At 42.3% G+C, this 25,133-nt stretch overlaps 3 protein-coding genes and 2 pseudogenes across 4 annotated transcripts in view; 2 read left to right on the top strand and 3 right to left on the bottom strand.

Moving 5' to 3' along the window:
- Positions 1 to 1,217: 1,217 nt before the first annotated feature.
- LOC102303967 (anaphase-promoting complex subunit 10) lies at positions 1,218 to 5,195 on the bottom strand. Its single transcript, XM_005951304.3, has 6 exons — positions 5,055 to 5,195; positions 4,403 to 4,520; positions 4,064 to 4,154; positions 3,770 to 3,890; positions 3,600 to 3,653; positions 1,218 to 1,713 (listed from the first exon to the last, which is right to left on the bottom strand). Exons 2-6 carry the CDS (start codon positions 4,515 to 4,517, stop codon positions 1,534 to 1,536), a joined length of 561 nt encoding a protein of 186 aa, XP_005951366.1. The 5' UTR covers positions 4,518 to 4,520; positions 5,055 to 5,195; the 3' UTR covers positions 1,218 to 1,533.
- Positions 5,196 to 5,227: 32 nt separating this feature from the next.
- On the top strand, positions 5,228 to 9,992 carry LOC121812890 (annotated as a pseudogene).
- A 647-nt stretch (positions 9,993 to 10,639) lies between these two features.
- On the bottom strand, positions 10,640 to 12,991 carry LOC121812888 (annotated as a pseudogene).
- Positions 12,992 to 15,091: 2,100 nt separating this feature from the next.
- LOC121812891 (anaphase-promoting complex subunit 10-like) lies at positions 15,092 to 19,126 on the bottom strand. Of its 2 annotated transcripts, none has more exons than XM_042216055.1 (6): positions 18,975 to 19,126; positions 18,325 to 18,440; positions 17,982 to 18,072; positions 17,688 to 17,808; positions 17,518 to 17,571; positions 15,092 to 15,587 (listed from the first exon to the last, which is right to left on the bottom strand). In XM_042216055.1, the coding sequence occupies exons 2-6, from the start codon at positions 18,437 to 18,439 to the stop codon at positions 15,408 to 15,410; spliced, it is 561 nt and encodes a 186-aa protein (XP_042071989.1). In that variant the 5' UTR covers position 18,440; positions 18,975 to 19,126; the 3' UTR covers positions 15,092 to 15,407. The 2 variants fall into 2 exon arrangements, with proteins under 2 accessions (XP_042071989.1, XP_042071988.1); XM_042216054.1 differs by having other exon boundaries at positions 17,518 to 17,602; positions 18,325 to 18,442; positions 18,975 to 19,115.
- A 23-nt stretch (positions 19,127 to 19,149) lies between these two features.
- The window catches only part of abce1 (ATP-binding cassette, sub-family E (OABP), member 1), a 10,424-nt gene continuing 4,440 nt past the window's right edge, over positions 19,150 to 25,133 (top strand). Inside the window, 12 exon segments of the mRNA XM_042216052.1 lie at positions 19,150 to 19,302; positions 20,375 to 20,516; positions 20,600 to 20,685; positions 20,799 to 20,896; positions 22,417 to 22,428; positions 22,430 to 22,532; positions 23,316 to 23,453; positions 23,542 to 23,611; positions 24,047 to 24,143; positions 24,269 to 24,358; positions 24,432 to 24,553; positions 24,680 to 24,804. Of these exon segments, the coding sequence (XP_042071986.1) occupies positions 20,414 to 20,516; positions 20,600 to 20,685; positions 20,799 to 20,896; positions 22,417 to 22,428; positions 22,430 to 22,532; positions 23,316 to 23,453; positions 23,542 to 23,611; positions 24,047 to 24,143; positions 24,269 to 24,358; positions 24,432 to 24,553; positions 24,680 to 24,804 (1,044 nt within the window). The 5' untranslated portion in view covers positions 19,150 to 19,302; positions 20,375 to 20,413.

Raw genomic sequence — 25,133 nt, 5'->3', positions numbered from 1 at the left:
GACACTACAGGACTTAATGTAGCAGTGATAAGTGATAAAAGAAAGACGGAACCAGAGATTTGAACATCCAAAGTAAGAGGAAAGTCAAAAGTTACCCCAAGGTTCCTGATAGACGATTTCACAAATGTCGAAAGGGGACCTAGAGCTTTCATCATCGTAAGTGCATGTCTGCCAGCACAACGCATTACTGTAGGGCTGTTCGATATAACGATATATATCAGATGACGATATAAAAACAGCTATCGTTTCAGTTTACGCTATCATTTGTTTCGTGGCGTCGTAAAATAAACTGTTTACGGCAATATTTTTTCACCGTTTTGATGGTCACTGTAGTGGCTATATTAATTTCTTAACGTTCTCTCTTTCTCTTATATTTAATATAACCACACTACAGACGGACAAGCGCCTGTTTTTATGCGTTGTAGTAGCAACAATGACAGTAACAGCATCGCGTGTCCGCTTGTTTATGTACCACATAAACCTTTCACAATAAAGCCCAAGATCCTGTTCAGACTTTTCAAAATAAACTGAATCACGTGAAAGAGCAGATTATTTACAGATGAGAAGTAAAAAAAGAGCCGCCAGGTGCTAAAAAATAAACCTTAGACTCAAACGTTAGAACAGGCTTTTCCCCGCAGCACGCTGTGTAATAAATACTCACAAAGAAAACGGCGGCCGTTACAACTTATGTCTAAAAATGTATAATTTCATGCATCGGTTAAAACACTGGACTCCAGGTACGCGACGCGCAGCTGGAAACACTTTCCGCAAGTCGAGCTGCCCGAGATTCACATAATTTACAGAAAATGTTTTTGTGATTTATATCGTTATCGATAGAATTCTTATATCGGGATATGAGATTTTGGTCATATCGCACAGCCCTACTCAAAGGGGCTCAAAATATGCTGAAAAGGAAGTAGATATATTAGAAACAATAAGGGTCCCAATACAGAACCTTGTGGCACACCATAGGTAAGGGAAGTGAAGGATGACCTGCACTTAGAAACCGCTACAGAAAAGTGGTGGTCAACCATATCAAAGGCCGACGTGAGGTCCAACATCAGCAGAATAGAACATTTTCCTGCATCATCAACGTATTACTGTTTTCAAACCTCATTTTCTTCAAGTAAAGCAACAACATCTGTGACTAAACCAAGAAGCATAAGACTGAGCACAGCTACAGAATAAAGTTAGTTTTCTACACGAACACAGTCACATTCTGGATTTTTGAAACATTTATTTTTTACCTTTTTATTAACAATCCACAACAGGAAACAATGTGTAGGCACAAACATTTTTTTATACTGCGAGAGACAAAAAGGTTAAATTTAGGAACCAAATTCATATCAAAGCATTCACTCTGTGTGGAAACTCATTGTTAAAGCATGTAAACCAACACTGACTGGGTCTATGACTCTGACTGAACATCTTTAAATATTCAACACTGGCAGCTTCACTGATGTTCCTCTCATTGATAATGATCTGCAGCAGCTCCAGATATAAGTCTGTTGGGGTTCCTGGGTCACGTCCAGATCACCTGATGGTCCGGTACATCATAAAGTCGACCGTGGTGCATCGTGGGAACTTGCCGATCGAGCTCTCCTCCACGGGTGTGTAAACTTTGATCTGCCTCATGTGCGTGTCTCTCCCGTTCTGGTGGTTGGCCAGCACGGCGATCTGGATCATGAATGTGCTGATGGGCTCGTTTGTGCGCTGAAAAACACACAAACGCACACACACAGAGTGACCGAGCATCAAGCCACTTCTTTAAAGATACTTATAATCTGCTAATTTTAACTACAACTTTAACCTGTTGTGCTGTTCTGTTTAAGTTCAATGTTTCTGTGTTAGGTGCTCCCATTGAGAAGAATGTGCTGCTTAAATAAATATTACAGCAGCAGTCCCCAACCTTTTCTGTGCCACAGACCAGCCTTTAAGGTGTCGCGGATAAATACAACAAAATAAAAGCAGTACCATTACCAAAAAAAAGAAAAAAAGAGGATTTATACATAACACATGGGAAAAGACCCAGAGAAACAGAGTTACCATAAAAACGATGAAAACCATAAATTTCACACCTGAGCCTCAACTCTCCAGTCGGTGGCCCAGAGATTGGGGAGCGCTGCATTCATTAGACTGACTCACTGCTCCATCTTGTGGTACAAACTGGTATTACATAACAGCACATGCTTTTCTTTTACATTCTGTTAATGTTGTAATGACATTTTTAACCATATTTAAACACAAGAATTTACAAAAACGCATCTCTAGCTCCCCTGAGTTGAAAAACAAACAAAACACACAAGTGTATAGTCACTGTCCAATCATAAGAGCTGTAGGTTACTGCACTTGGTGGCATGTAAAGACCCCCACAAGTCGTAGGTGGAGAAGCGCCGCCTTATTTTTCTGCATTACGTCTATTTTTGCAGGAACAGTGCTTCACAAATTTATCAGACCACCGGCCAGTGTAAGGTTTATGCCACCCTAAATGAACAGTATTTATAATGATCAAATTCACTTTTTATGTTTCTGTAATGGTTAAGTCACCAATGTGTACAAGCAGAAGCACCCAGTGCTCATAAAACGTTCATTTTTAATGCTAATAAATAATTTTTGCTGTTATCCATGCATTTTTTTTAAATTTACTGTCTTACCAAAAACAAAGAATAAAAGTGTAAAGCACAATATTATTTTTGAATCAAGATTCCAAATTACATTTATTTGCTTGCATTCATAAAAACTTTTTTATGGTGGTCGAATGTTATGTCTGAGTTCCGGCTCAGGTTTAGGTACAAAAACATGAATTCAGTCATTTTTAATTTTGTTTGTTTGTTTACACGTTTTTACAGAACTTCTTTGTTCTCTTGATTTTAAGATAAGATAACTCTTATTGTCATCGCACAGTCACACTTTGTACAAAAATACAGTGAAATTAGAAAACTGTCCCCTTTCAGCACTAAACACAACAAAACAACACAATAAACTTTAAAGTGGATAAAAAGTGCAAAGAAGGTATGAATTAACGAATGAATGGTCATTGCACAATGAACAAATAATTTTGTTATCCGCTGTACATCATCATAACCACAAACCCTTCTGAAAGCTTACTTCTACAACCTGCCCCTCCTTTGAATGCCAACTACACGTCGGCTCAGCACAGACAATGAAGGCAGCGATTAAATGGTCAGTGCTGTTGTTTCCTTCTATAAAAACACTGAACAGTCGCCTGTGGAGGGAAATCTGCACACTTTCTAATCAGTAGGTGTAGTAGTTAACTGCACAGAGACTTTAGTTCCCTGACTTTGGCCATTATGGGAAAGAGTGCAAAATAAGGGCACAAATGTCTCTCTCCGTCTTTCAGTCACTGTGGCTGGGTGTCAGTATTTACATCTACACGTTTATACAGATGGTAAGCCTTCAAATGTTCCACAGTGAGTAAATGACTGGATTCTGTCCCCTGACCGAAGGCTTTACATTCAGTTACACCCTGTCGACCAGAGACAATCAGAAATGCAAACAGAGACCACAGAGCAGGATGTTACAGAGTCCTGTTTTGGTAAAATGCAGCATTTAAAGGTTGGAAAAATATTAATTCTTACTGGATTCATGAGAGAGATGTGAATCCATCCACTGGGCTCCACCATCTCCAGCTGCTGCAGAGGGGAAGACGAGGAAGAGGAGGGTCTGAGTGATTTTGAAACCTCCGGATGAAAACCAGATTATTTTTATTAATTATTTATTTTATTGAGATATATACACTAAGCTTTACCCTGATTTCTTGAAGATTGTGGAAGTTGTTGCCGACTCGCACCGAGATCTTACTCGGGGTGTAGCTCTCGTCTGACTTATAATCAGCATAAATGCACAACATCTTCACTGTCGTCCTCCTCCTTTACTCCACAGGTCACATATTAAAGAAAGTGAATTAATGACAAAGCAAAAGAGTAAGGTTCTGTCAGCAGCAGCACACACAAATAAAATTAACAACACCTTCCAGTTAAAGATAATGTACATTTTCCAGGTTTACTTTAACTTCTCTTGTACAGAAGCTGGAAAACGTTACCTGAACTGTATGTTGACCAGGTGAGGCTGCGACCCATCCGACTGCCAGTAGGTCTCCAGGTTGTCATCCCTTAGCTGATCCACTCCAAAACCTGGACACGTAGAGGGCAAACACATCAGACTAGAATTGATCCCAACGGCCTCTGAAATTGATCCAAACGTGGCAATTGTGCAGTAATGCAAACTGCTTACTACACTGTGAAAATGTGGATATGCATATGAACAGCTCCAAAGAGAAAAATAACACAATTTCTGAGATTGTGTCCACTTCTGAAAGATGTTTACAGTCATCTGTTCACACACCAGACTGTATGCAGGGGGGGTCTGAGGGAGTAGTTACCAGGTTTACAGGAAGAGAGGGACCACACCGCCTGGGAGCCGATCTCCCGAACCGTCCCGGTCCGCTCCAGCTGCTTCGGGTCAGCTCCAGGTGGTGTCTTGCTCGGTGTCGCCATACTCTAAAACAAAAAAAAACACAAGTTCAGCACACTCTGATGGAAAATCTGACGCGTTTTTCTCAAAAGGTTCATGGAGATCAGTAACCTAACACCAACGTCTGTTCATGTTTTCGATATTTTAAGGTTTATTCACACTTAGTAAATACAACTTAATCAACGAAGCAAATATAACTGTATTTTAATAATAAGCTGACCATTAGGTAAAGTTCGGCTTATAAATATCACTACTGGTACCATCTATTTTAACTAGATTATAACCAGACGCAAACCTTTATGCATATTTTAAACATTTCGAGCTCTATTAACATTTAATAGAAAATACAGAAAATGTAAGTTCTGTTTAGGAATAAGGGGACCTTTTGGTAAACTTCTTCGTCTAAATGACAAAGCTAGAGCATCCATTTCAGCTAAAAAGTGACTTATTTGGGAGTTATTTATGACTAGCTAGTCGCCAGCAGCTGACACTTCTCAACTCTAAACGCTCTCAAAACCACTAAAACTCAATCTACGTCACAGTTATTGAAGCCGACTCACAGACACGTTAGTACAGGTCTCCGGGGTGTCGTGTCAGTGCATCAGAAATACGGCTGCACGTCCAAAATAGTTTAAATCCGCTTCTATTTACACACTTCGAATCTCCCACTTTTTTGCGCCTCAGCGTCGCTTCTTATACACGTCACCAGCGCTGAGCAAGCAGTCGCATGCTATCTGCGATACTCCCGCCATCTTTCCTGCCGGCTTCCAGCCCGTGAGAGGAACACGTTGCTGGAAAAAAAACAGAAGTTTCACCCCACAGTTTTTGTCTCTAAACGTGTCTTCTCTTCTAATCCCTTCTTAACAGGGTAGCTGGAGCCGGATAAGGGTGAGTTTGCGTACTCATCGCCCTGGATTTTATTGCTTTTGACGTTTTTATTGCCACAGAAACGAGCAGATGTCGGGCTGCTGGGCCTCCGCTGCTAATATCGTGAAGCTAGCCGTTAGCATTCTCCAATGAACATCCTAAACTTCGCTTCCACCGGACAAGCGTCTCTTTATAATTGGTCCGTTATCCAGTGTAATTGTATGGTTACAGCTCGTTGGGAGTCAGTCAGTGTGGTTTCCCCTGTTTGCTCGTATTGCTGAGAGACGGGCCCTGAAAATATTGCGTTTTCTTTTACCGACAAGATCATGCGCCAAATTCCATTCGTAAATCTCCCAAGTTATGATGTTTCACATCACTCACCGTAGCAGACAGTCATGAGATTATAATTCCAAGACATTTTTAAAGTGTTTATGGGTAGTTTATTAATTCGGCATATGTATGCACCACAGATCAGCGCGTTATTGGAGGAGAAATCCCTAGTTTGATGCTCGTCGCCACCGCCCGTCATGCTAGAATACAGCTAGTTAAAATAATTAATATTATGAGTTAAATTAATGCCGAACTAAAAAGAAAGTTGGGCACAGATTGTTTAAATGAGTTGAAGCGGGTGTTTCCAGACACATGCGTACAGACGTGAAGCAACGATGAAAGGGCAGAATTTTAAATGGACCCTGGTGTGGCACGCTCTTCCTTTACAAAAGACTGCAAAGCTCAAATGGGCCCGACTCCTGGGGGCCTAGATACGCACACACCAGACCAGGATCAGAATTAAAGACAGCAGGTATTAAATGCAGCCAGAGGCTGGTTTAGGCAGGAGATTTGCAGCACTCTATTGTTGAATAAAAAGAGCGTTTGTTCAGAAGCGAATGTGTTGTTTCAGCAGAGTTAACATTGTGCATGTGGACGCAGGTTTGACCCCGACTGCTGCACTCTACATTTAGAGACTTTTTGGATGGTTTTGGGCAGCTGCATGCTAATCATGACTCAGTTTATAAATTGTTCCTGTTTCTCTTTGTATGTTTAATCACATTTTCTCAAAACCAGCTCCTCAGATATCAATTTGTTTCTCCAGCTCCACAGGTGCTAACGTCCATCATTCCCGCCCTCAATCATGGCGGATAAGAACACCAGGATCGCCATCGTCAACCATGACAAATGCAAACCTAAGAAATGCCGTCAGGAGTGCAAGAAGAGCTGCCCGGTCGTCCGTATGGGTGAGTGTGGAGATGATCGCACCGACGGCACAAACTAGAGTGAGAGAGAAATGTGTCTAAATGTGAACCGTGTGTGTCTTCAGGTAAACTGTGTATTGAGGTGACTCCACAGAGTAAGATAGTGTGGATCTCAGAGTCTCTGTGCATAGGCTGTGGCATCTGCATCAAGGTAATCTTAGCGCCTGAATATCTAGCAGGATCTTTTCAGACTGCTTTTAGTCACAACGTTTAAACTATTAAGAGTGTTTTTGAAGTTTGTTTCGTGACCTTTTCTCCTTGCAGAAATGTCCGTTTGGAGCACTGTCGATCGTCAACCTTCCCAGCAACCTGGAGAAGGAAACCACACACAGATACTGCGCCAACTCCTTCAAACTGCACCGGTACGGCGATAAACCTCCAGTCTGTTTACCTTCACTTCACAGCTGAGCAGTGTTTCCTCTGACATGTTACAAAAACCTCGGGAAACAGGTCGGAATTAAGTTCCAGCGTAGCTGTTATTCTTGGATCGCTCCTTTAGTTCTGATCACCTCCACCATGTGCTATGATTCTAATTTTAGTTATTACTGGTTAATAGATAGTGCGTTCAGTTTTTGTTTGGAGGGTCCACAGATTCTCAGCCTGGAGGCTGCACATCAGGTCAGGTGTGGTTTTGCAGCACTGTCCAACACGGACTTCTGTTGGAACATCTCGCGGGATCTGAGGAGAAACAAGTTGTTTTGTTCACACAAATAAAAGAATCTCCATGGAGATGAAATCAAAAGTGAAGATCGCTCTCTTGATTTCCTGGAGGAGATTTAGGATCCGTGAAAGGGGATCGAGCTCCACGTGATGATCTCAACAGCAAACAGAAGTTTACGTCCACTCAGGTCTGCAACCCTGTGAGTGTTCTTCTCACTTGATGCCCTATGGGTGGAAGCTGGACTCCTCAACTGAGAACCTGCTACTGCTCATAGCTGGAGAGCCAGCTCTGATGATCCAGACAAGTTGATGCTCATTCTCCGTACAACAAGAGGACCTTTAAAAAGTGAGAGGTTGACCTTGGAGGGGAGAATAATAAAAATAATGTTTCAACTGTTAATGATTTTTATGCTTTAAATAAAAGCAATAATCAGCTGCCTCTCCACTGAGGTCCTAACCCAGGGCTGTGATGGTGCTGTCCGAGTCTGTACGACCACCGTACTCTGAATATACTCTGTTGCAGACGCGAACAGCTGGAGAGCTGCTGTCCATGTAGTCATTCCTGAGAAGTTGCTGCGCTGTCATGTCAAGTTCTCTGCTGACGAGTCTGCGTGGTCACTGAAACAGCGGCATTCAAACGTCCGCACAGACCCTCGTCTTAACCGTCTGATGATGACATTTATGTCATTTTACGTAAGCGGACCCTAACGGGCTCATGGAGCTGCACAGAGTAATTCCTGATTAAAGAGAGGCAGCTGAATGACATCGAGGATCGTCACATCATGACAGGAAGCACAGCTCTAGTTCAATACCAGCAATTGGACTTTCAAAATAAAAGCATGGGACGTGACTAATCAGTCTTCAAGTCTCTGAAGTACACAAACATACCCAGGTAACCCATCTATGTAATGAAACACTGCTAAGACTTTGGGTTTAAGTAAGAGCTCATTATTATTATTATTGCTCAGCAATGAAGTCATTTTAGAACCATGGCAGCAAAGAAAAGCCGTCAAACCAAAGCAGAAACACCTGAAAGGAAAGCTGACACTAAATGATGAAATTATTTGATTATTAGCTTATGTTGAAGTCTGTTATGGTGGGTAGATGTTTTTGTGTGTGTGTGTGTGTGTGTGTGTTGTGTGTGTGTTGTGTGTGTGTGTGTGTGTGTGTGTGGGTGTGTGTGTGTGTTTGTGTGTGTGTGTGTGTGTTGTGTTGGTGCAGGCTGCCTATCCCCGGCCGGTGAGGTTTTGGGGCTGGTGGGGACCAACGGTATCGGCAAGTCCACAGCTCTGAAAATTCTGGCCGGAAAACAGAAACCAAACCTGGGGAAGTTTGATGTGAGTGTTCACACGTCACACACACACACACACACACACACACACACACACAGGCCAGCAGTCATGTTGCTGCTGGCCTGAGAAGATAATGTTTGGGTGGAGTTGCCATGTTTGGTTTGCTGGCCATCAGTTTAGCAACAGGAAAAGATTATGGTGTGGCTCCACCGACCAGTCGGGTAACTTTATCACATGCTCTTCTCACTGCTAACGATGGTTGAAATCTTTAGCCAAAGCCAAAAGGAAATTCTTGACTAGGTTCTAAAGTTCCATTTAAAAACAAAACTCCTCCCTTGTAATTCAGTTTGACTCATTTACTCATGTTGTTCAGCTCATTCATTGTAAACCCACAACTTACTGATACTTTTCTGGAATTTTTGCACTTTTGTTATTAATTTTCTTTAAGTATCCTTACAAATCCCATATTTCCTGTTAGTAAAGTAGAACAATTTGCACATCTGTTCCATAAGACAGATGTGTCGCAAGGAACAGAATTCAGGGACATTTACACAGTAAACCTTTTTGCTTGAAAAGCTACGAACAGATTAACTTGTGCAGGACAACACACCAAGTTATGGTTACATGGACTCTGTCAGCCCAGCTTTGCATGATTCACATTCAAAGTAATGCTTCTTTTTCTTATACTAGGCCTCAGTGCAGACACTCAGTTCATCATCCTGGATCTGATACAGACCCCGGAGTTTTTCACCCTCGGGGATCATTTCCACACATTGACCTCGTTGTCAGAAGCTTTGTGTTTTAATGATCCGTACTTTGAAATCCCAGAATCCTCCAGACTGGCAGGAGATCCTGACCTACTTCAGAGGGTCCGAGCTGCAGAACTACTTCACCAAAATCCTGGAGGACGATCTGCGGGCCATCGTGAAGCCGCAGTACGTCGACCAGATCCCAAAGACCGTCAAGGTTCCCGACTTTTCCTTGAATATATCGTTCCTGTTGGCACGGGCATTCACTCTGATGGCCGGTTGTAATTCTTCATCTCCACCTACAGGGGTCAGTAGGGGCCATCCTGAGCAGGAAAGATGACACAGACACGCAGGACCTTGTCTGCGAACAACTTGGTACACACACACACACACACACACACACACACACACACACACACACTCTTAATTACAAGCTGAAGAACCTTCATGTGGAAGCGTTTACATGCCGACTGTAAACAGTTTAGTGCCGTTATGAACAAACACAGTGGTGTGTTAGTATTTTTAGGTTGATACACACTATTTACTCTTGTGAGGCCCATGTGACACATCACAGTTCATTGGAACAGAGTAATTTCATGGGTCATATTTAAAGAAAGCGTGTGTCTCCGTGTGGAGCTGATAAACCAGTTTGTGTGCAGAAACTATTCCTATTCTTAAAATAAGCGTTTAATCCCAGGGATCTTCCCCCTGTTTTGGAAGAGAAAAAAAAAAAAAAATCATACAAGCACGCAGTGACAGTCTCTTCTTCAACTTCTGCAGCCAGAGGAAATTTGTAAATGAGAGACAGTCTCCAACAACATATTTTTGTTTGTTTGTTTTTTGCTAAACACGTCACTCATGACCAACGAATCAAACCTGTTTGCTTAACCAAAGCAGAGAAAGAGAATCAGGATTCGTCCAAAAGCAGCTAAACAGGAAGGGCACAGAAAGATACTGAATCATCTGCATGAGTCAGATCAGGGTTTAGAGTGTATGTGTGTGTGTTTCACTTGTTGTGCTAAGTTCATGGTTGAACACCTTTGTACTCTCTGGCAAACACATCAGTTTCCTCATCTGCATAATCACTGGGAGACTTTGGAGGCGGGCTGTAGGCTGCTCATCCAATCACATGTCAGAAACACTGCATTGTGCCTTCTGCTGGTTTTTCCAACATGTTCTCATCCCAAAACGTAACATACTACGCTACGAGACAACTTGTTGGTATGTTACGCTTTCGGCCACTCAACACGTCTCTATGTTATGCGTTCAGAAACAGGAGAGAACATGAGAACCGTTTGGACATGTACATTTATTTTACTTTTTAAAAATTTTTTTTTTATCATCATGAATCGCTTTGGAAAACACTATCTAACATGATTAAGGTCAGAAAACAGACCAGCAGAAAGTCTAAGTTATAGCCACACCTGATATAAAAAAAAATACCAGTAATGAGTTACATATGCCACAGCAGCAGATGATTCAAATCAAGATTTTCATTTCAATATTTCTTCAAATAACCAAATAACTCCTCTGTGTTAAAACACAAAAATCAACAACAACAAAAAAGAAAATCAGCATGTATCAGTTCAAACATGTAACAAACTTCACACAGGAGGGTTTACATTAAGCAAGTCTTCAGATTGAGTGTCTATAAAATCCACATCTTCTCTAGTAGAATACGTGTGATTTTGTGTGCTGGAAGGACTGAAATTAAAAGTCTTATTCAGAGTGTAACATTTGATCTGTGAGCTTAGACAATACTATTCATAATAAAACAATTACATTTATAATACTAGTGTCTTCTTGATATAAAAACGGAAGTTCATTAATGTTTGTTCATTTTTATTAGATTTTATGATCTTCTTCATACAAGCTAATTAGAAATTGTTTTTGGTCTAGCAGAATTTACTTTCAAAGAACTTTCTGGTGCCACTCTGACCGCTTTTCAAAATCTCCATCACTGTTGACAGCAATGCTGGAGACCAAAGAAACAGGAACTAGCTGTCCTTCAGTGACTTCTGTCTATTTCAGTTTAATATCTCTGCAGTGTCTCCATGATCAATAAAAAGACAAAGTCCAGCATAGAGCGGCTGAGTGAATGTGGTCTGGACTCTGTGGAGGAGAGTCATGGTTTCAGAGACGCTGTAGAAAGACAGAATACCTGCTCTGTGATCCAGGTACACTCCTACTCTGGAGGACCGAGGACCTGAGAGGACAGTTTGGACTTTCTTGTGCAAAAATTTGCAACTTTTTCTGTCACAGCTCAATAACCAAGAGTTGTCATTAAATCCAAATCCACATTCATCTGACTCTCCTGCTCTGCTGATAGTCTTGTATGCGACTGCTGCATCAACTCCACCCCCTCTCCACTCCACCTCCCAGTAACAACGTCCAGTCAGACTCTCTCTACTCAGGACTTGATAATAATCAGTGAATCTGTCTGGATGATTAGAGTAAGTCTGTTTTTGTCTCATTAATGTACTTTTCTGTTCCCTTCAGATAATAACAGATGTCTGTGTGCTGTGTTTGGATCCAGTGTGATTTCATGTGAATATTTTAAGAATCCAGCTCTGGTCTTTGGCTCTGCTGGTGACAGTAAAACATCCTCTTCAGTGACTGTCAGTGAGATGTTTGTCCATTCCTCTCTCAGAATGTCCTGTAGTTTATCTCTGGTCTCTGACACAGCTGCTGTCACATCCTCAAAGTAGCTCAGAGGACGAATATTGATGCTGGATGAGTGTGTAGACTCACTGAGTGCTGACAGTGAGGGGTAGTTGTGTAGAAACTGGTTGTGATCCTCTGTGTGTGAGAGCTGCTCCAGCTCGCCGTCTTTCCTCTTCAGCTCAGCGATCTCCTGCTCCAGCTTCTCCTGAAGCTCTTTGACTCGACTCACTTCAGTTTCCTGCTGGGATCTGACCTGCTGCTTCACATCAGAGCTTCTTTTCTGGAGGAGACGGATCAGCTCAGTGAACATCTTCTCACTGTCCTCCACTGCTTTATCAGCAGAGCCATTGATGGCCTCCACCTCCTGTTGAAGCAGCTTCACATCTTTCTCTCGCTCCTGGATTCTCTGCTGGATGTTTAGTCGTCTCACCTCGAGCTCCTTCTGCTTCTCAGTCCTTTCTGCTGCAGCTGGGACTGTTTCATGGCCTTTATGATGAGAGCAGATGTTCTCCTGGAGCTTCTTGGAGGGGGCCACCAGCTTGTGTTTCTTTAATGGAGCTGCATCATAGTGAGGTTGAAGGTGTTTCTCACAGTAAGAGGCTGGACAAGATAAACAGGACTTGATGGCTTTCAGCTTCCTCCCAGTGCAGACATCACAGGCCACATCTTCAGGTCCAGCATAGCAGTGATCAGCTGGAGCAGCTTGGAGTCCAGTCTTCTTCAGCTGCTCCACTAAAGCTGCTAACATGGTGTTTTTCTCCAGGACAGGCCTCGCTGTGAAAGTCTGTCTGCACTGAGGGCAGCTGTGGATTCCCTTCCGTTCCTCTTCATCAAAGTGCATTTTAATACAGTTCATGCAGTAGCTGTGTCCACAGGGAATAGTCACCGTATCCTTCAGTAGATCCAAACAGATGGAACAAGAGAAGGTTTCTCGGTCCAGCTGAACTCCTTTCTGTGCCATTTCTCCTCTCAGTGTCAGTGACTGTGTGAGTTTCTGTTACATAGTGGTGAAACTATTCCAGAAAATATGTGGACAGACTGGAGCTGCTGTGCTTCAGGTAGAAGAGGGAGGAGTTAACAGACTTTAGCTTTTACCAGGAAGAACAGTTTGAAGTAGACACTGTTTAGTAACTTTAAACATCATAGGTCTGTTTGTAGTTTGCATTTTTATCCGTTACCTCCTAGTCAGTTAAAAATCTGTAAATACATAATCAGCAAATGCAAACAACACTTGCAAATAAATATATATTCAGCACCCAATGAGACCACAGCAATATGTATAACTGCAACTCCTGCAAATGAGTCAGCCTCTGAAACTACAGGAATTATAAAACTGTAATGGCTAAAACTAAACATGGCAAGTATCTCAAGATTTGCACCTACGCTTACGGGTGAAAGTACCACTGCAATGAAGCAACCATTGACACCATGCCTGCAACTAACAACACCAACATTGTCAAGTTAGTGAAACTGAAATGACTGAAACTTGAGTAACTGATACAAATAAATTATACCAGCAGCTGAAACTGGTGCAACTAAATGAAATACCCAAGCTACATCGCCATCTGGTGCTAGTTATGGAAACTTCCACAACTTAATCAAACACTGATACTACTTAACATCTGAAACTACAGATGGAAAGTTAGGCAGCTAAACTGCAGCAAGAGCTAGTAAAAGTGAAGCTAGAGCAACTACTGTGACTACAAACTGCAGCAACATGTGAATCAGGCAACCACTTATGTGACAGTAAAAAACTGAGATTTTAAGTTTATGCCTTGCTGCAGAGTTTTGTTCCAAGGAGTTTTTGTTTAGACATATAAACAGTGAGTTACAATAGTCCAAACATGATGAAACAAATGCATGTATAACCACCTCCAGTTCAGTGTGTGACACTACAGGACTTAATGTAGCAGTGATAAGTGATAAAAGAAAGACGGAACCAGAGATTTGAACATCCAAAGTAAGAGGAAAGTCAAAAGTTACCCCAAGGTTCCTGATAGACGATTTCACAAATGTCGAAAGGGGACCTAGAGCTTTCATCATCGTAAGTGCATGTCTGCCAGCACAACGCATTACTGTAGGGCTGTTCGATATAACGATATATATCAGATGACGATATAAAAACAGCTATCGTTTCATTTTACGCTATCATTTGTTTCGTGGTGTCGCAAAATAAACTGTTTACGGCAATATTTTTTCATCGTTTTGATGGTCACTGTAGTGGCTATATTAATTTCTTAAAGTTCTCTCTTTCTCTTATATTTAATATAACCACACTACGGACGGACAAGCGCCTGTTTTTATGCGTTGTCGTTAGCAACAATGACGGTAACCATCGCGTGTCCGCTTGTTTATGTTCCACATAAACCTTTCACAATAAAGCTCAAGATCCTGTTGAGACTTTTCAAAATAAACTGAATCACGTGAAAGAGCAGATTATTTACGGATGAGAAGTAAAAAAGAGCCGCCAGGTGCTAAAAAATAAACCTTAGACTCAAACGTTAGAACAGGCTTTTCCCCGCAGCACGCCGTGTAATAAATACTCACAAAGAAAACGGCGGCCGTTACAACTTATGTCTAAAAATGTATCGTTTCATGCATCGGTTAAAACACTCGACTCCAGCTACATGACGCGCAGCTGGAAACACTTCCCGCAAGTCGAGCTGCCCGAGATTCACAGAATTTACAGAAAATGTTACATTTTTGTGATTTATATCGTTATCGGGACGATAGAATTCTTATATCGGGATATGAGATTTTGGTCATATCGCACAGCCCTACTCAAAGGGGCTCAAAATATGCTGAAAAGGAAGTAGATATATTAGAAACAATAAGGGTCCCAATACAGAACCTTGTGGCACACCATAGGTAAGGGAAGTGAAGGATGACCTGCACTTAGAAACCGCTACAGAAAAGTGGTGGTCAACCATATCAAAGGCCGACTGAGGTCCAACATCAGCAGAATAGAACATTTTCCTGCATCATCAACGTATTACTGTTTTCAAACCTCATTTTCTTCAAGTAAAGCAACAACATCTGTGACTAAACCAAGAAGCATAAGACTGAGCACAGCTACAGAATAAAGTTAGTTTTCTACACGAACACAGTCACATTCTGGATTTTTGAAACATTTATTTTTTACCTTTTTATTAACAATCCACAACAGGAAACAATGTGTAGGCACAAACATTTTTTTATACTGCGAGAGACAAAAAGGTTAAATTTAGGAACCAAATTCATATCAAAGCATTCACTCTGTGTGGAAACTCATTGTTAAAGCATGTAAACCAACACTGACTGGGTCTATGACTCTGACTGAACATCTTTAAATATTCAACACTGGCAGCTTCACTGATGTTCCTCTCATTGATAATGATCTGCAGCAGCTCCAGATATAAGTCTGTTGGGGTTCCTGGGTCACGTCCAGATCACCTGATGGTCCGGTACATCATAAAGTCGACCGTGGTGCATCGTGGGAACTTGCCGATCGAGCTCTCCTCCACGGGTGTGTAAACTTTGATCTGCCTCATGTGCGTGTCTCTCCCGTTCTGGTGGTTGGCCAGCACGGCGATCTGGATCATGAATGTGCTGATGGGCTCGTTTGTGCGCTGAAAAACAACCGAGACACACACACACACACACACACACACACACACACACACACACACACACACACACACACCCACAGAGTGACCGAGCATCAAGCCACTTCTTTAAAGATACTTATAATCTGCTAATTTTAACTACAACTTTAACCTGTTGTGCTGTTCTGTTTAAGTTCAATGTTTCTGTGTTAGGTGCTCCCATTGAGAAGAATGTGCTGCTTAAATAAATATTACAGCAGCAGTCCCCAACCTTTTCTGTGCCACGGACCGGCCTTTAAGGTGTCGCGGATAAATACAACAAAATAAAAGCAGTACCATTACCAAAAAAAAGAAAAAAAGAGGATTTATACATAACACATGGGAAAAGACCCAGAGAAACAGAGTTACCATAAAAACGATGAAAACCATAAATTTCACACCTGAGCCTCAACTCTCCAGTCGGTGGCCCAGAGATTGGGGAGCGCTGCATTCATTAGACTGACTCACTGCTCCATCTTGTGGTACAAACTGGTATTACATAACAGCACATGCTTTTCTTTTACATTCTGTTAATGTTGTAATGACATTTTTAACCATATTTAAACACAAGAATTTACAAAAACGCATCTCTAGCTCCCCTGAGTTGAAAAACAAACAAAACACACAAGTGTATAGTCACTGTCCAATCATAAGAGCTGTAGGTTACTGCACTTGGTGGCATGTAAAGACCCCCACAAGTCGTAGGTGGAGAAGCGCCGCCTTATTTTTCTGCATTACGTCTATTTTTGCAGGAACAGTGCTTCACAAATTTATCAGACCACCGGCCAGTGTAAGGTTTATGCCACCCTAAATGAACAGTATTTATAATGATCAAATTCACTTTTTATGTTTCTGTAATGGTTAAGTCACCAATGTGTACAAGCAGAAGCACCCAGTGCTCATAAAACGTTCATTTTTAATGCTAATAAATAATTTTTGCTGTTATCCATGCATTTTATTTAAATTTACTGTCTTACCAAAAACAAAGAATAAAAGTGTAAAGCACAATATTATTTTTGAATCAAGATTCCAAATTACATTTATTTGCTTGCATTCATAAAAACTTTTTTATGGTGGTCGAATGTTATGTCTGAGTTCCGGCTCAGGTTTAGGTACAAAAACATGAATTCAGTCATTTTTAATTTTGTTTGTTTGTTTACACGTTTTTACAGAACTTCTTTGTTCTCTTGATTTTAAGATAAGATAACTCTTATTGTCATCGCACAGTCACACTTTGTACAAAAATACAGTGAAATTAGAAAACTGTCCCCTTTCAGCACTAAACACAACAAAACAACACAATAAACTTTAAAGTGGATAAAAAGTGCAAAGAAGGTATGAATTAACGAATGAATGGTCATTGCACAATGAACGAATAATTTTGTTATCCGCTGTACATCATCATAACCACAAACCCTTCTGAAAGCTTACTTCTACAACCTGCCCCTCCTTTGAATGCCAACTACACGTCGGCTCAGCACAGACAATGAAGGCAGCGATTAAATGGTCAGTGCTGTTGTTTCCTTCTATAAAAACACTGAACAGTCGCCTGTGGAGGGAAATCTGCACACTTTCTAATCAGTAGGTGTAGTAGTTAACTGCACAGAGACTTTAGTTCCCTGACTTTGGCCATTATGGGAAAGAGTGCAAAATAAGGGCACAAATGTCTCTCTCCGTCTTTCAGTCACTGTGGCTGGGTGTCAGTATTTACATCTACACGTTTATACAGATGGTAAGCCTTCAAATGTTCCACAGTGAGTAAATGACTGGATTCTGTCCCCTGACCGAAGGCTTTACATTCAGTTACACCCTGTCGACCAGAGACAATCAGAAATGCAAACAGAGACCACAGAGCAGGATGTTACAGAGTCCTGTTTTGGTAAAATTTAAAGGTTGGAAAAATATTAATTCTTACTGGATTCATGAGAGAGATGTGAATCCATCCACTGGGCTCCACCATCTCCAGCTGCTGCAGAGGGGAAGACGAGGAAGAGGAGGGTCTGAGTGATTTTGAAACCTCCGGATGAAAACCAGATTATTTTTATTAATTATTTATTTTATTGAGATATATACACTAAGCTTTACCCTGATTTCTTGAAGATTGTGGAAGTTGTAGCCGACTCGCACCGAGATCTTACTCGGGGTGTAGCTCTCGTCTGACTTATAATCAGCATAAATGCACAACATCTTCACTGTCGTCCTCCTCCTTTACTCCACAGGTCACATATTAAAGAAAGTGAATTAATGACAAAGCAAAAGAGTAAGGTTCTGTCAGCAGCAGCACACACAAATAAAATTAACAACACCTTCCAGTTAAAGATAATGTACATTTTCCAGGTTTACTTTAACTTCTCTTGTACAGAAGCTGGAAAACGTTACCTGAACTGTATGTTGACCAGGTGAGGCTGCGACCCATCCGACTGCCAGTAGGTCTCCAGGTTGTCATCCCTTAGCTGATCCACTCCAAAACCTGGACACGTAGAGGGCAAACACATCAGACTAGAATTGATCCCAACGGCCTCTGAAATTGATCCAAACGTGGCAATTGTGCAGTAATGCAAACTGCTTACTACGCTGTGAAAATGTGGATATGCATATGAACAGCTCCAAAGAGAAAAATAACACAATTTCTGAGATTGTGTCCACTTCTGAAAGATGTTTACAGTCATCTGTTCACACACCAGACTGTATGCAGGGCGGGGGGGTGTGAGGGTGTATTTACCAGGTTTACAGGAAGAGAGGGACCACACCGCCTGGGAGCCGATCTCCCGAACCGTCCCGGTCCGCTCCAGCTGCTTCGGGTCAGCTCCAGGTGGTGTCTTGCTCGGTGTCGCCATACTTTAAAACAAAAAAACACAAGTTCAGCACACTCTGATGGAAAATCTGACGCGTTTTTCTCAAAAGGTTCATGGAGATCAGTAACCTAGCACCCACGTCTGTTCATGTTTTCGATATTTTAAGGTTTATTCACACTTAGTAAATACAACTTAATCAACGAAGCAAATATAACTGTATTTTAATAATAAGCTGACCATTAGGTAAAGTTCGGCTTATAAATATAACTACTGGTACCATCTATTTTAACTAGATTATAACCAGACGCAAACCTTTATGCATATTTTAAACATTTCGAGCTCTATTAACATTTAATAGAAAATACAGAAAATGTAAGTTCTGTTTAGGAATAAGGGGACCTTTTGGTAAACTTCTTCGTCTAAATGACAAAGCTAGAGCATCCATTTCAGCTAAAAAGTGACTTATTTGGGAGTTATTTATGACTAGCTAGTCGCCAGCAGCTGACACTTCTCAACTCTAAACGCTCTCAAAACCACTAAAACTCAATCTACGTCACAGTTATTGAAGCCGACTCACAGACACGTTAGTACAGGTCTCCGGGGTGTCGTGTCAGTGCATCAGAAATACGGCTGCACGTCCAAAATAGTTTAAATCCGCTTCTATTTACACACTTCGAATCTCCCACTTTTTTGCGCCTCAGCGTCGCTTCTTATACACGTCACCAGCGCTGAGCAAGCAGTCGCATGCTATCTGCGATACTCCCGCCATCTTTCCTGCCGGCTTCCAGCCCGTGAGAGGAACACGTTGCTGGAAAAAAAACAGAAGTTTCACCCCACAGTTTTTGTCTCTAAACGTGTCTTCTCTTCTAATCCCTTCTTAACAGGGTAGCTGGAGCCGGATAAGGGTGAGTTTGCGTACTCATCGCCCTGGATATTATTGCTTTTGACGTTTTTATTGCCACAGAAACGAGCAGATGTCGGGCTGCTGGGCCTCCGCTGCTAATATCGTGAAGCTAGCCGTTAGCATTCTCCAATGAACATCCTAAACTTCGCTTCCACCGGACAAGCGTCTCTTTATAATTGGTCCGTTATCCAGTGTAATTGTATGGTTACAGCTTGTTGGGAGTCAGTCAGTGTGGTTTCCCCTGTTTGCTCGTATTGCTGAGAGACGGGCCCTGAAAATATTGCGTTTTCTTTTACCGACAAGATCATGCGCCAAATTCCATTCGTAAATCTCCCAAGTTATGATGTTTCACATCACTCACCGTAGCAGACAGTCATGAGATTATAATTCCAAGACATTTTTAAAGTGTTTATGGGTAGTTTATTAATTCGGCATATGTATGCACCACAGATCAGCGCGTTATTGGAGGAGAAATCCCTAGTTTGATGCTCGTCGCCACCGCCCGTCATGCTAGAATACAGCTAGTTAAAATAATTAATATTATGAGTTAAATTAATGCCGAACTAAAAAGAAAGTTGGGCACAGATTGTTTAAATGAGTTGAAGCGGGTGTTTCCAGACACATGCGTACAGACGTGAAGCAACGATGAAAGGGCAGAATTTTAAATGGACCCTGGTGTGGCTCGCTCTTCCTTTACAAAAGACTGCAAAGCTCAAATGGGCCCGACTCCTGGGGGCCTAGATACGCACACACCAGACCAGGATCAGAATTAAAGACAGCAGGTATTAAATGCAGCCAGAGGCTGGTTTAGGCAGGAGATTTGCAGCACTCTATTGTTGAATAAAAAGAGCGTTTGTTCAGAAGCGAATGTGTTGTTTCAGCAGAGTTAACATTGTGCATGTGGACGCAGGTTTGACCCCGACTGCTGCACTCTACATTTAGAGACTTTTTGGATGGTTTTGGGCAGCTGCATGCTAATCATGACTCAGTTTATAAATTGTTCCTGTTTCTCTTTGTATGTTTAATCACATTTTCTCAAAACCAGCTCCTCAGATATCAATTTGTTTCTCCAGCTCCACAGGTGCTAACGTCCATCATTCCCGCCCTCAATCATGGCGGATAAGAACACCAGGATCGCCATCGTCAACCATGACAAATGCAAACCTAAGAAATGCCGTCAGGAGTGCAAGAAGAGCTGCCCGGTCGTCCGTATGGGTGAGTGTGGAGATGATCGCACCGACGGCACAAACTAGAGTGAGAGAGAAATGTGTCTAAATGTGAACCGTGTGTGTCTTCAGGTAAACTGTGTATTGAGGTGACTCCACAGAGTAAGATAGTGTGGATCTCAGAGTCTCTGTGCATAGGCTGTGGCATCTGCATCAAGGTAATCTTAGCGCCTGAATATCTAGCAGGATCTTTTCAGACTGCTTTTAGTCACAACGTTTAAACTATTAAGAGTGTTTTTGAAGTTTGTTTCGTGACCTTTTCTCCTTGCAGAAATGTCCGTTTGGAGCACTGTCGATCGTCAACCTTCCCAGCAACCTGGAGAAGGAAACCACACACAGATACTGCGCCAACTCCTTCAAACTGCACCGGTACGGCGATAAACCTCCAGTCTGTTTACCTTCACTTCACAGCTGAGCAGTGTTTCCTCTGACATGTTACAAAAACCTCGGGAAACAGGTCGGAATTAAGTTCCAGCGTAGCTGTTATTCTTGGATCGCTCCTTTAGTTCTGATCACCTCCACCATGTGCTATGATTCTAATTTTAGTTAACACTGGTTAATAGATAGTGCGTTCAGTTTTTGTTTGGAGGGTCCACAGATTCTCAGCCTGGAGGCTGCACATCAGGTCAGGTGTGGTTTTGCAGCACTGTCCAACACGGACTTCTGTTGGAACATCTCGCGGGATCTGAGGAGAAACAAGTTGTTTTGTTCACACAAATAAAAGAATCTCCCTGGAGATGAAATCAAAAGTGAAGATCGCTCTTTTGATTTCCTGGAGGAGATTTAGGATCCGTGAAAGGGGATCGAGCTCCACGTGATGATCTCAACAGCAAACAGAAGTTTACGTCCACTCAGGTCTGCAACCCTGTGAGTGTTCTTCTCACTTGATGCCCTCTGGGTGGAAGCTGGACTCCTCAACTGAGAACCTGCTACTGCTCATAGCTGGAGAGCCAGCTCTGATGATCCAGACAAGTTGATGCTCATTCTCCGTACAACAAGAGGACCTTTAAAAAGTGAGAGGTTGACCTTGGAGGGGAGAATAATAAAAATAATGTTTCAACTGTTAATGATTTTTATGCTTTAAATAAAAGCAATAATCAGCTGCCTCTCCACTGAGGTCCTAACCCAGGGCTGTGATGGTGCTGTCCGAGTCTGTACGACCACCGTACTCTGAATATACTCTGTTGCAGACGCGAACAGCTGGAGAGCTGCTGTCCATGTAGTCATTCCTGAGAAGTTGCTGCGCTGTCATGTCAAGTTCTCTGCTGACGAGTCTGCGTGGTCACTGAAACAGCGGCATTCAAACGTCCGCACAGACCCTCGTCTTAACCGTCTGATGATGACATTTATGTCATTTTACGTAAGCGGACCCTAACGGGCTCATGGAGCTGCACAGAGTAATTCCTGATTAAAGAGAGGCAGCTGAATGACATCGAGGATCGTCACATCATGACAGGAAGCACAGCTCTAGTTCAATACCAGCAATTGGACTTTCAAAATAAAAGCATGGGACGTGACTAATCAGTCTTCAAGTCTCTGAAGTACACAAACATACCCAGGTAACCCATCTATGTAATGAAACACTGCTAAGACTTTGGGTTTAAGTAAGAGCTCATTATTATTATTATTGCTCAGCAATGAAGTCATTTTAGAACCATGGCAGCAAAGAAAAGCCGTCAAACCAAAGCAGAAACACCTGAAAGGAAAGCTGACACTAAATGATGAAATTATTTGATTATTAGCTTATGTTGAAGTCTGTTATGGTGGGTCAGATGTATTTGTGTGTGTGTGTGTGTGTGTGTGTGTGTGTGTGTGTGTGTGTGTGTGTGTGTGTGTGTGGTGTGTCGTGTGTGTGTTGTGTGTGTGTGTGTGTGTGTGTGTTGGTGCAGGCTGCCTATCCCCGGCCGGTGAGGTTTTGGGGCTGGTGGGGACCAACGGTATCGGCAAGTCCACAGCTCTGAAAATTCTGGCCGGAAAACAGAAACCAAACCTGGGGAAGTTTGATGTGAGTGTTCACACGTCACACACACACACACACACACACACACACACACACAGGCCAGCAGTCATGTTGCTGCTGGCCTGAGAAGATAATGTTTGGGTGGAGTTGCCATGTTTGGTTTGCTGGCCATCAGTTTAGCAACAGGAAAAGATTATGGTGTGGCTCCACCGACCGGTCGGGTAACTTTATCACATGCTCTTCTCACTGCTAACGATGGTTGAAATCTTTAGCCAAAGCCAAAAGGAAATTCTTGATTAGGTTCTAAAGTTCCATTTAAAAACAAAACTCCTCCCTTGTAATTCAGTTTGACTCATTTACTCATGTTGTTCAGCTCATTCATTGTAAACCCACAACTTACTGATACTTTTCTGGAATTTTTGCACTTTTGTTATTAATTTTCTTTAAGTATCCTTACAAATCCCATATTTCCTGTTAGTAAAGTAGAACAATTTGCACATCTGTTCCATAAGACAGATGTGTCGCAAGGAACAGAATTCAGGGACATTTACACAGTAAACCTTTTTGCTTGAAAAGCTACGAACAGATTAACTTGTGCAGGACAACACACCAAGTTATGGTTACATGGACTCTGTCAGCCCAGCTTTGCATGATTCACATTCAAAGTAATGCTTCTTTTTGTTATACTAGGCCTCAGTGCAGACACTCAGTTCATCATCCTGGATCTGATACAGACCCCGGAGTTTTTCACCCTCGGGGATCATTTCCACACATTGACCTCGTTGTCAGAAGCTTTGTGTTTTAATGATCCGTACTTTGAAATCCCAGAATCCTCCAGACTGGCAGGAGATCCTGACCTACTTCAGAGGGTCCGAGCTGCAGAACTACTTCACCAAAATCCTGGAGGACGATCTGCGGGCCATCGTGAAGCCGCAGTACGTCGACCAGATCCCAAAGACCGTCAAGGTTCCCGACTTTTCCTTGAATATATCGTTCCTGTTGGCATGGGCGTTCACTCTGATGGCCGGTTGTAATTCTTCGTCTCCACCTACAGGGGTCAGTAGGGGCCATCCTGAGCAGGAAAGATGACACAGACACGCAGGACCTTGTCTGCGAACAACTTGGTACACACCAACACACACACACACACACACACACACACACACACCCACACACACACACACACACACACACACACACACTCTTAATTACAAGCTGAAGAACCTTCATGTGGAAGCGTTTACATGCCGACTGTAAACAGTTTAGTGCCGTTATGAACAAACACAGTGGTGTGTTAGTATTTTTAGGTTGATACACACTATTTACTCTTGTGAGGACCATGTGACACATCACAGTTCATTGGAACGAGAGTAATTTCATGGGTCATATTTAAAGAAAGCGTGTGTCTCCGTGTGGAGCTGATAAACCAGTTTGTGTGCAGAAACTATTCCTATTCTTAAAATAAGCGTTTAATCCCAGGGATCTTCCCCCTGTTTTGGATTTTTTTTAATGCTGCGTATAAACAACATTTCTAATTGCATCTCTGTGTTTGTCTGCAGATCTGAGTCACCTGCGGGAGAGAAACGTGGAGGATCTGTCCGGAGGAGAGCTGCAGAGGTTCGCCTGTGCTGTCGTCTGCATCCAGAGAGCTGACATGTGAGGAAACAGCCCGAAAGCTTATTTATTTAATATTTAACAAACATTGTATTGTTTTGTCTGTGAGCTGAGAGCCGAGCTCGCAGACTGACCGCCGTCCTCTTGTTTCTGCTCTTCTGCTGCAGTTTCATGTTTGACGAGCCGTCCAGTTACCTGGATGTTAAACAGAGGCTGAAGGCCGCCATCACCATCCGCTCACTCATCACCCCCGACAGGTTTGTCACTTCAAAGCTTCGGTTTGATCCCTGGAGGTGCACCGCCGCTCTTAAACGTGATGTTGCGTTGCAGGTACATCATCGTGGTGGAGCACGATCTGAGCGTGCTGGACTACCTGTCGGACTTCATCTGCTGTCTGTACGGAGTGCCGAGCGCCTATGGAGTCGTTACCATGCCCTTCAGCGTCAGAGAGGGTAAAAACGTTATTGCACCACACCTCTGTAAAAGTGTGAAGAAACAAGTGGTGGTATTTGTCCTTAATATCACCGTCGCTAAGTGGACCCAAAGCATGTCCTGATCTTCCTGCATCCTTCCTCCAGGTATCAACATCTTCCTGGACGGTTACGTCCCCACGGAGAATCTCAGGTTTCGCGAGACGTCGCTGGTCTTTAAGGTGGCCGAGACGGCCAATGAGGAGGAGGTGAAGAGACTCAGGCATTACCAGGTCAGTTTATGTGCTTAATCTCTGAATCACTGCTCATTTGCTTTGGCTAGTTGTTTTCTTTTTTTCCTCCCCTACCACTTTCATTTCCTGTCATGTTTTTCTTTTCAAAATAAAAGCTTCGTCACACGGGGCTGTAGTTCTATCTGCCGATTCCTTTTCTTTCTTGAGCTTTTTCGGTCTTGTGGGTTTAGAAATGTCGTCATTAACCCTTTAAAGCTCACCACAGGACCAACTCCGTTCATTATTGAGATACACACATTTTTATGAAGTGCAAGAAAATGAAAATAAATATTATTTTGCACAATTTGCAAAAAAGCAGCATAAGAAAA

This window comes from Haplochromis burtoni, unplaced genomic scaffold, assembly GCF_018398535.1.
Source record: "Haplochromis burtoni strain Fernald_Lab_line unplaced genomic scaffold, NCSU_Asbu1 Contig_906, whole genome shotgun sequence".
Taxonomy (NCBI): Eukaryota; Metazoa; Chordata; class Actinopteri; order Cichliformes; family Cichlidae; genus Haplochromis; species Haplochromis burtoni.
This window is presented reverse-complemented; position numbering and strand designations above follow the sequence as displayed.

Bases quoted from the DNA above. Each gene is read 5' to 3' on its own strand.
- LOC102303967 (XM_005951304.3), bottom strand. From the start codon at position 4,517: ATGGCGACACCGAGCAAGACACCACCTGGAGCTGACCCGAAGCAGCTG. The intron at 3,891-4,063 runs GTAACGTTTTCC...TGTGGAGTAAAG, and splicing joins CTGGTCAACATACAGTTCAG to GAGGAGGACGACAGTGAAGA. The intron at 3,654-3,769 runs GTAAAGCTTAGT...TCCCCTCTGCAG, and splicing joins ACAATCTTCAAGAAATCAGG to CAGCTGGAGATGGTGGAGCC.
- LOC121812891 (XM_042216054.1), bottom strand. From the start codon at position 18,439: ATGGCGACACCGAGCAAGACACCACCTGGAGCTGACCCGAAGCAGCTG. The intron at 18,073-18,324 runs GTAAATACACCC...CTACGTGTCCAG, and splicing joins CCTCTCTTCCTGTAAACCTG to GTTTTGGAGTGGATCAGCTA. The intron at 15,588-17,517 runs GTAAGAATTAAT...GTTGTTTTTCAG, and splicing joins ACATCTCTCTCATGAATCCA to CGCACAAACGAGCCCATCAG.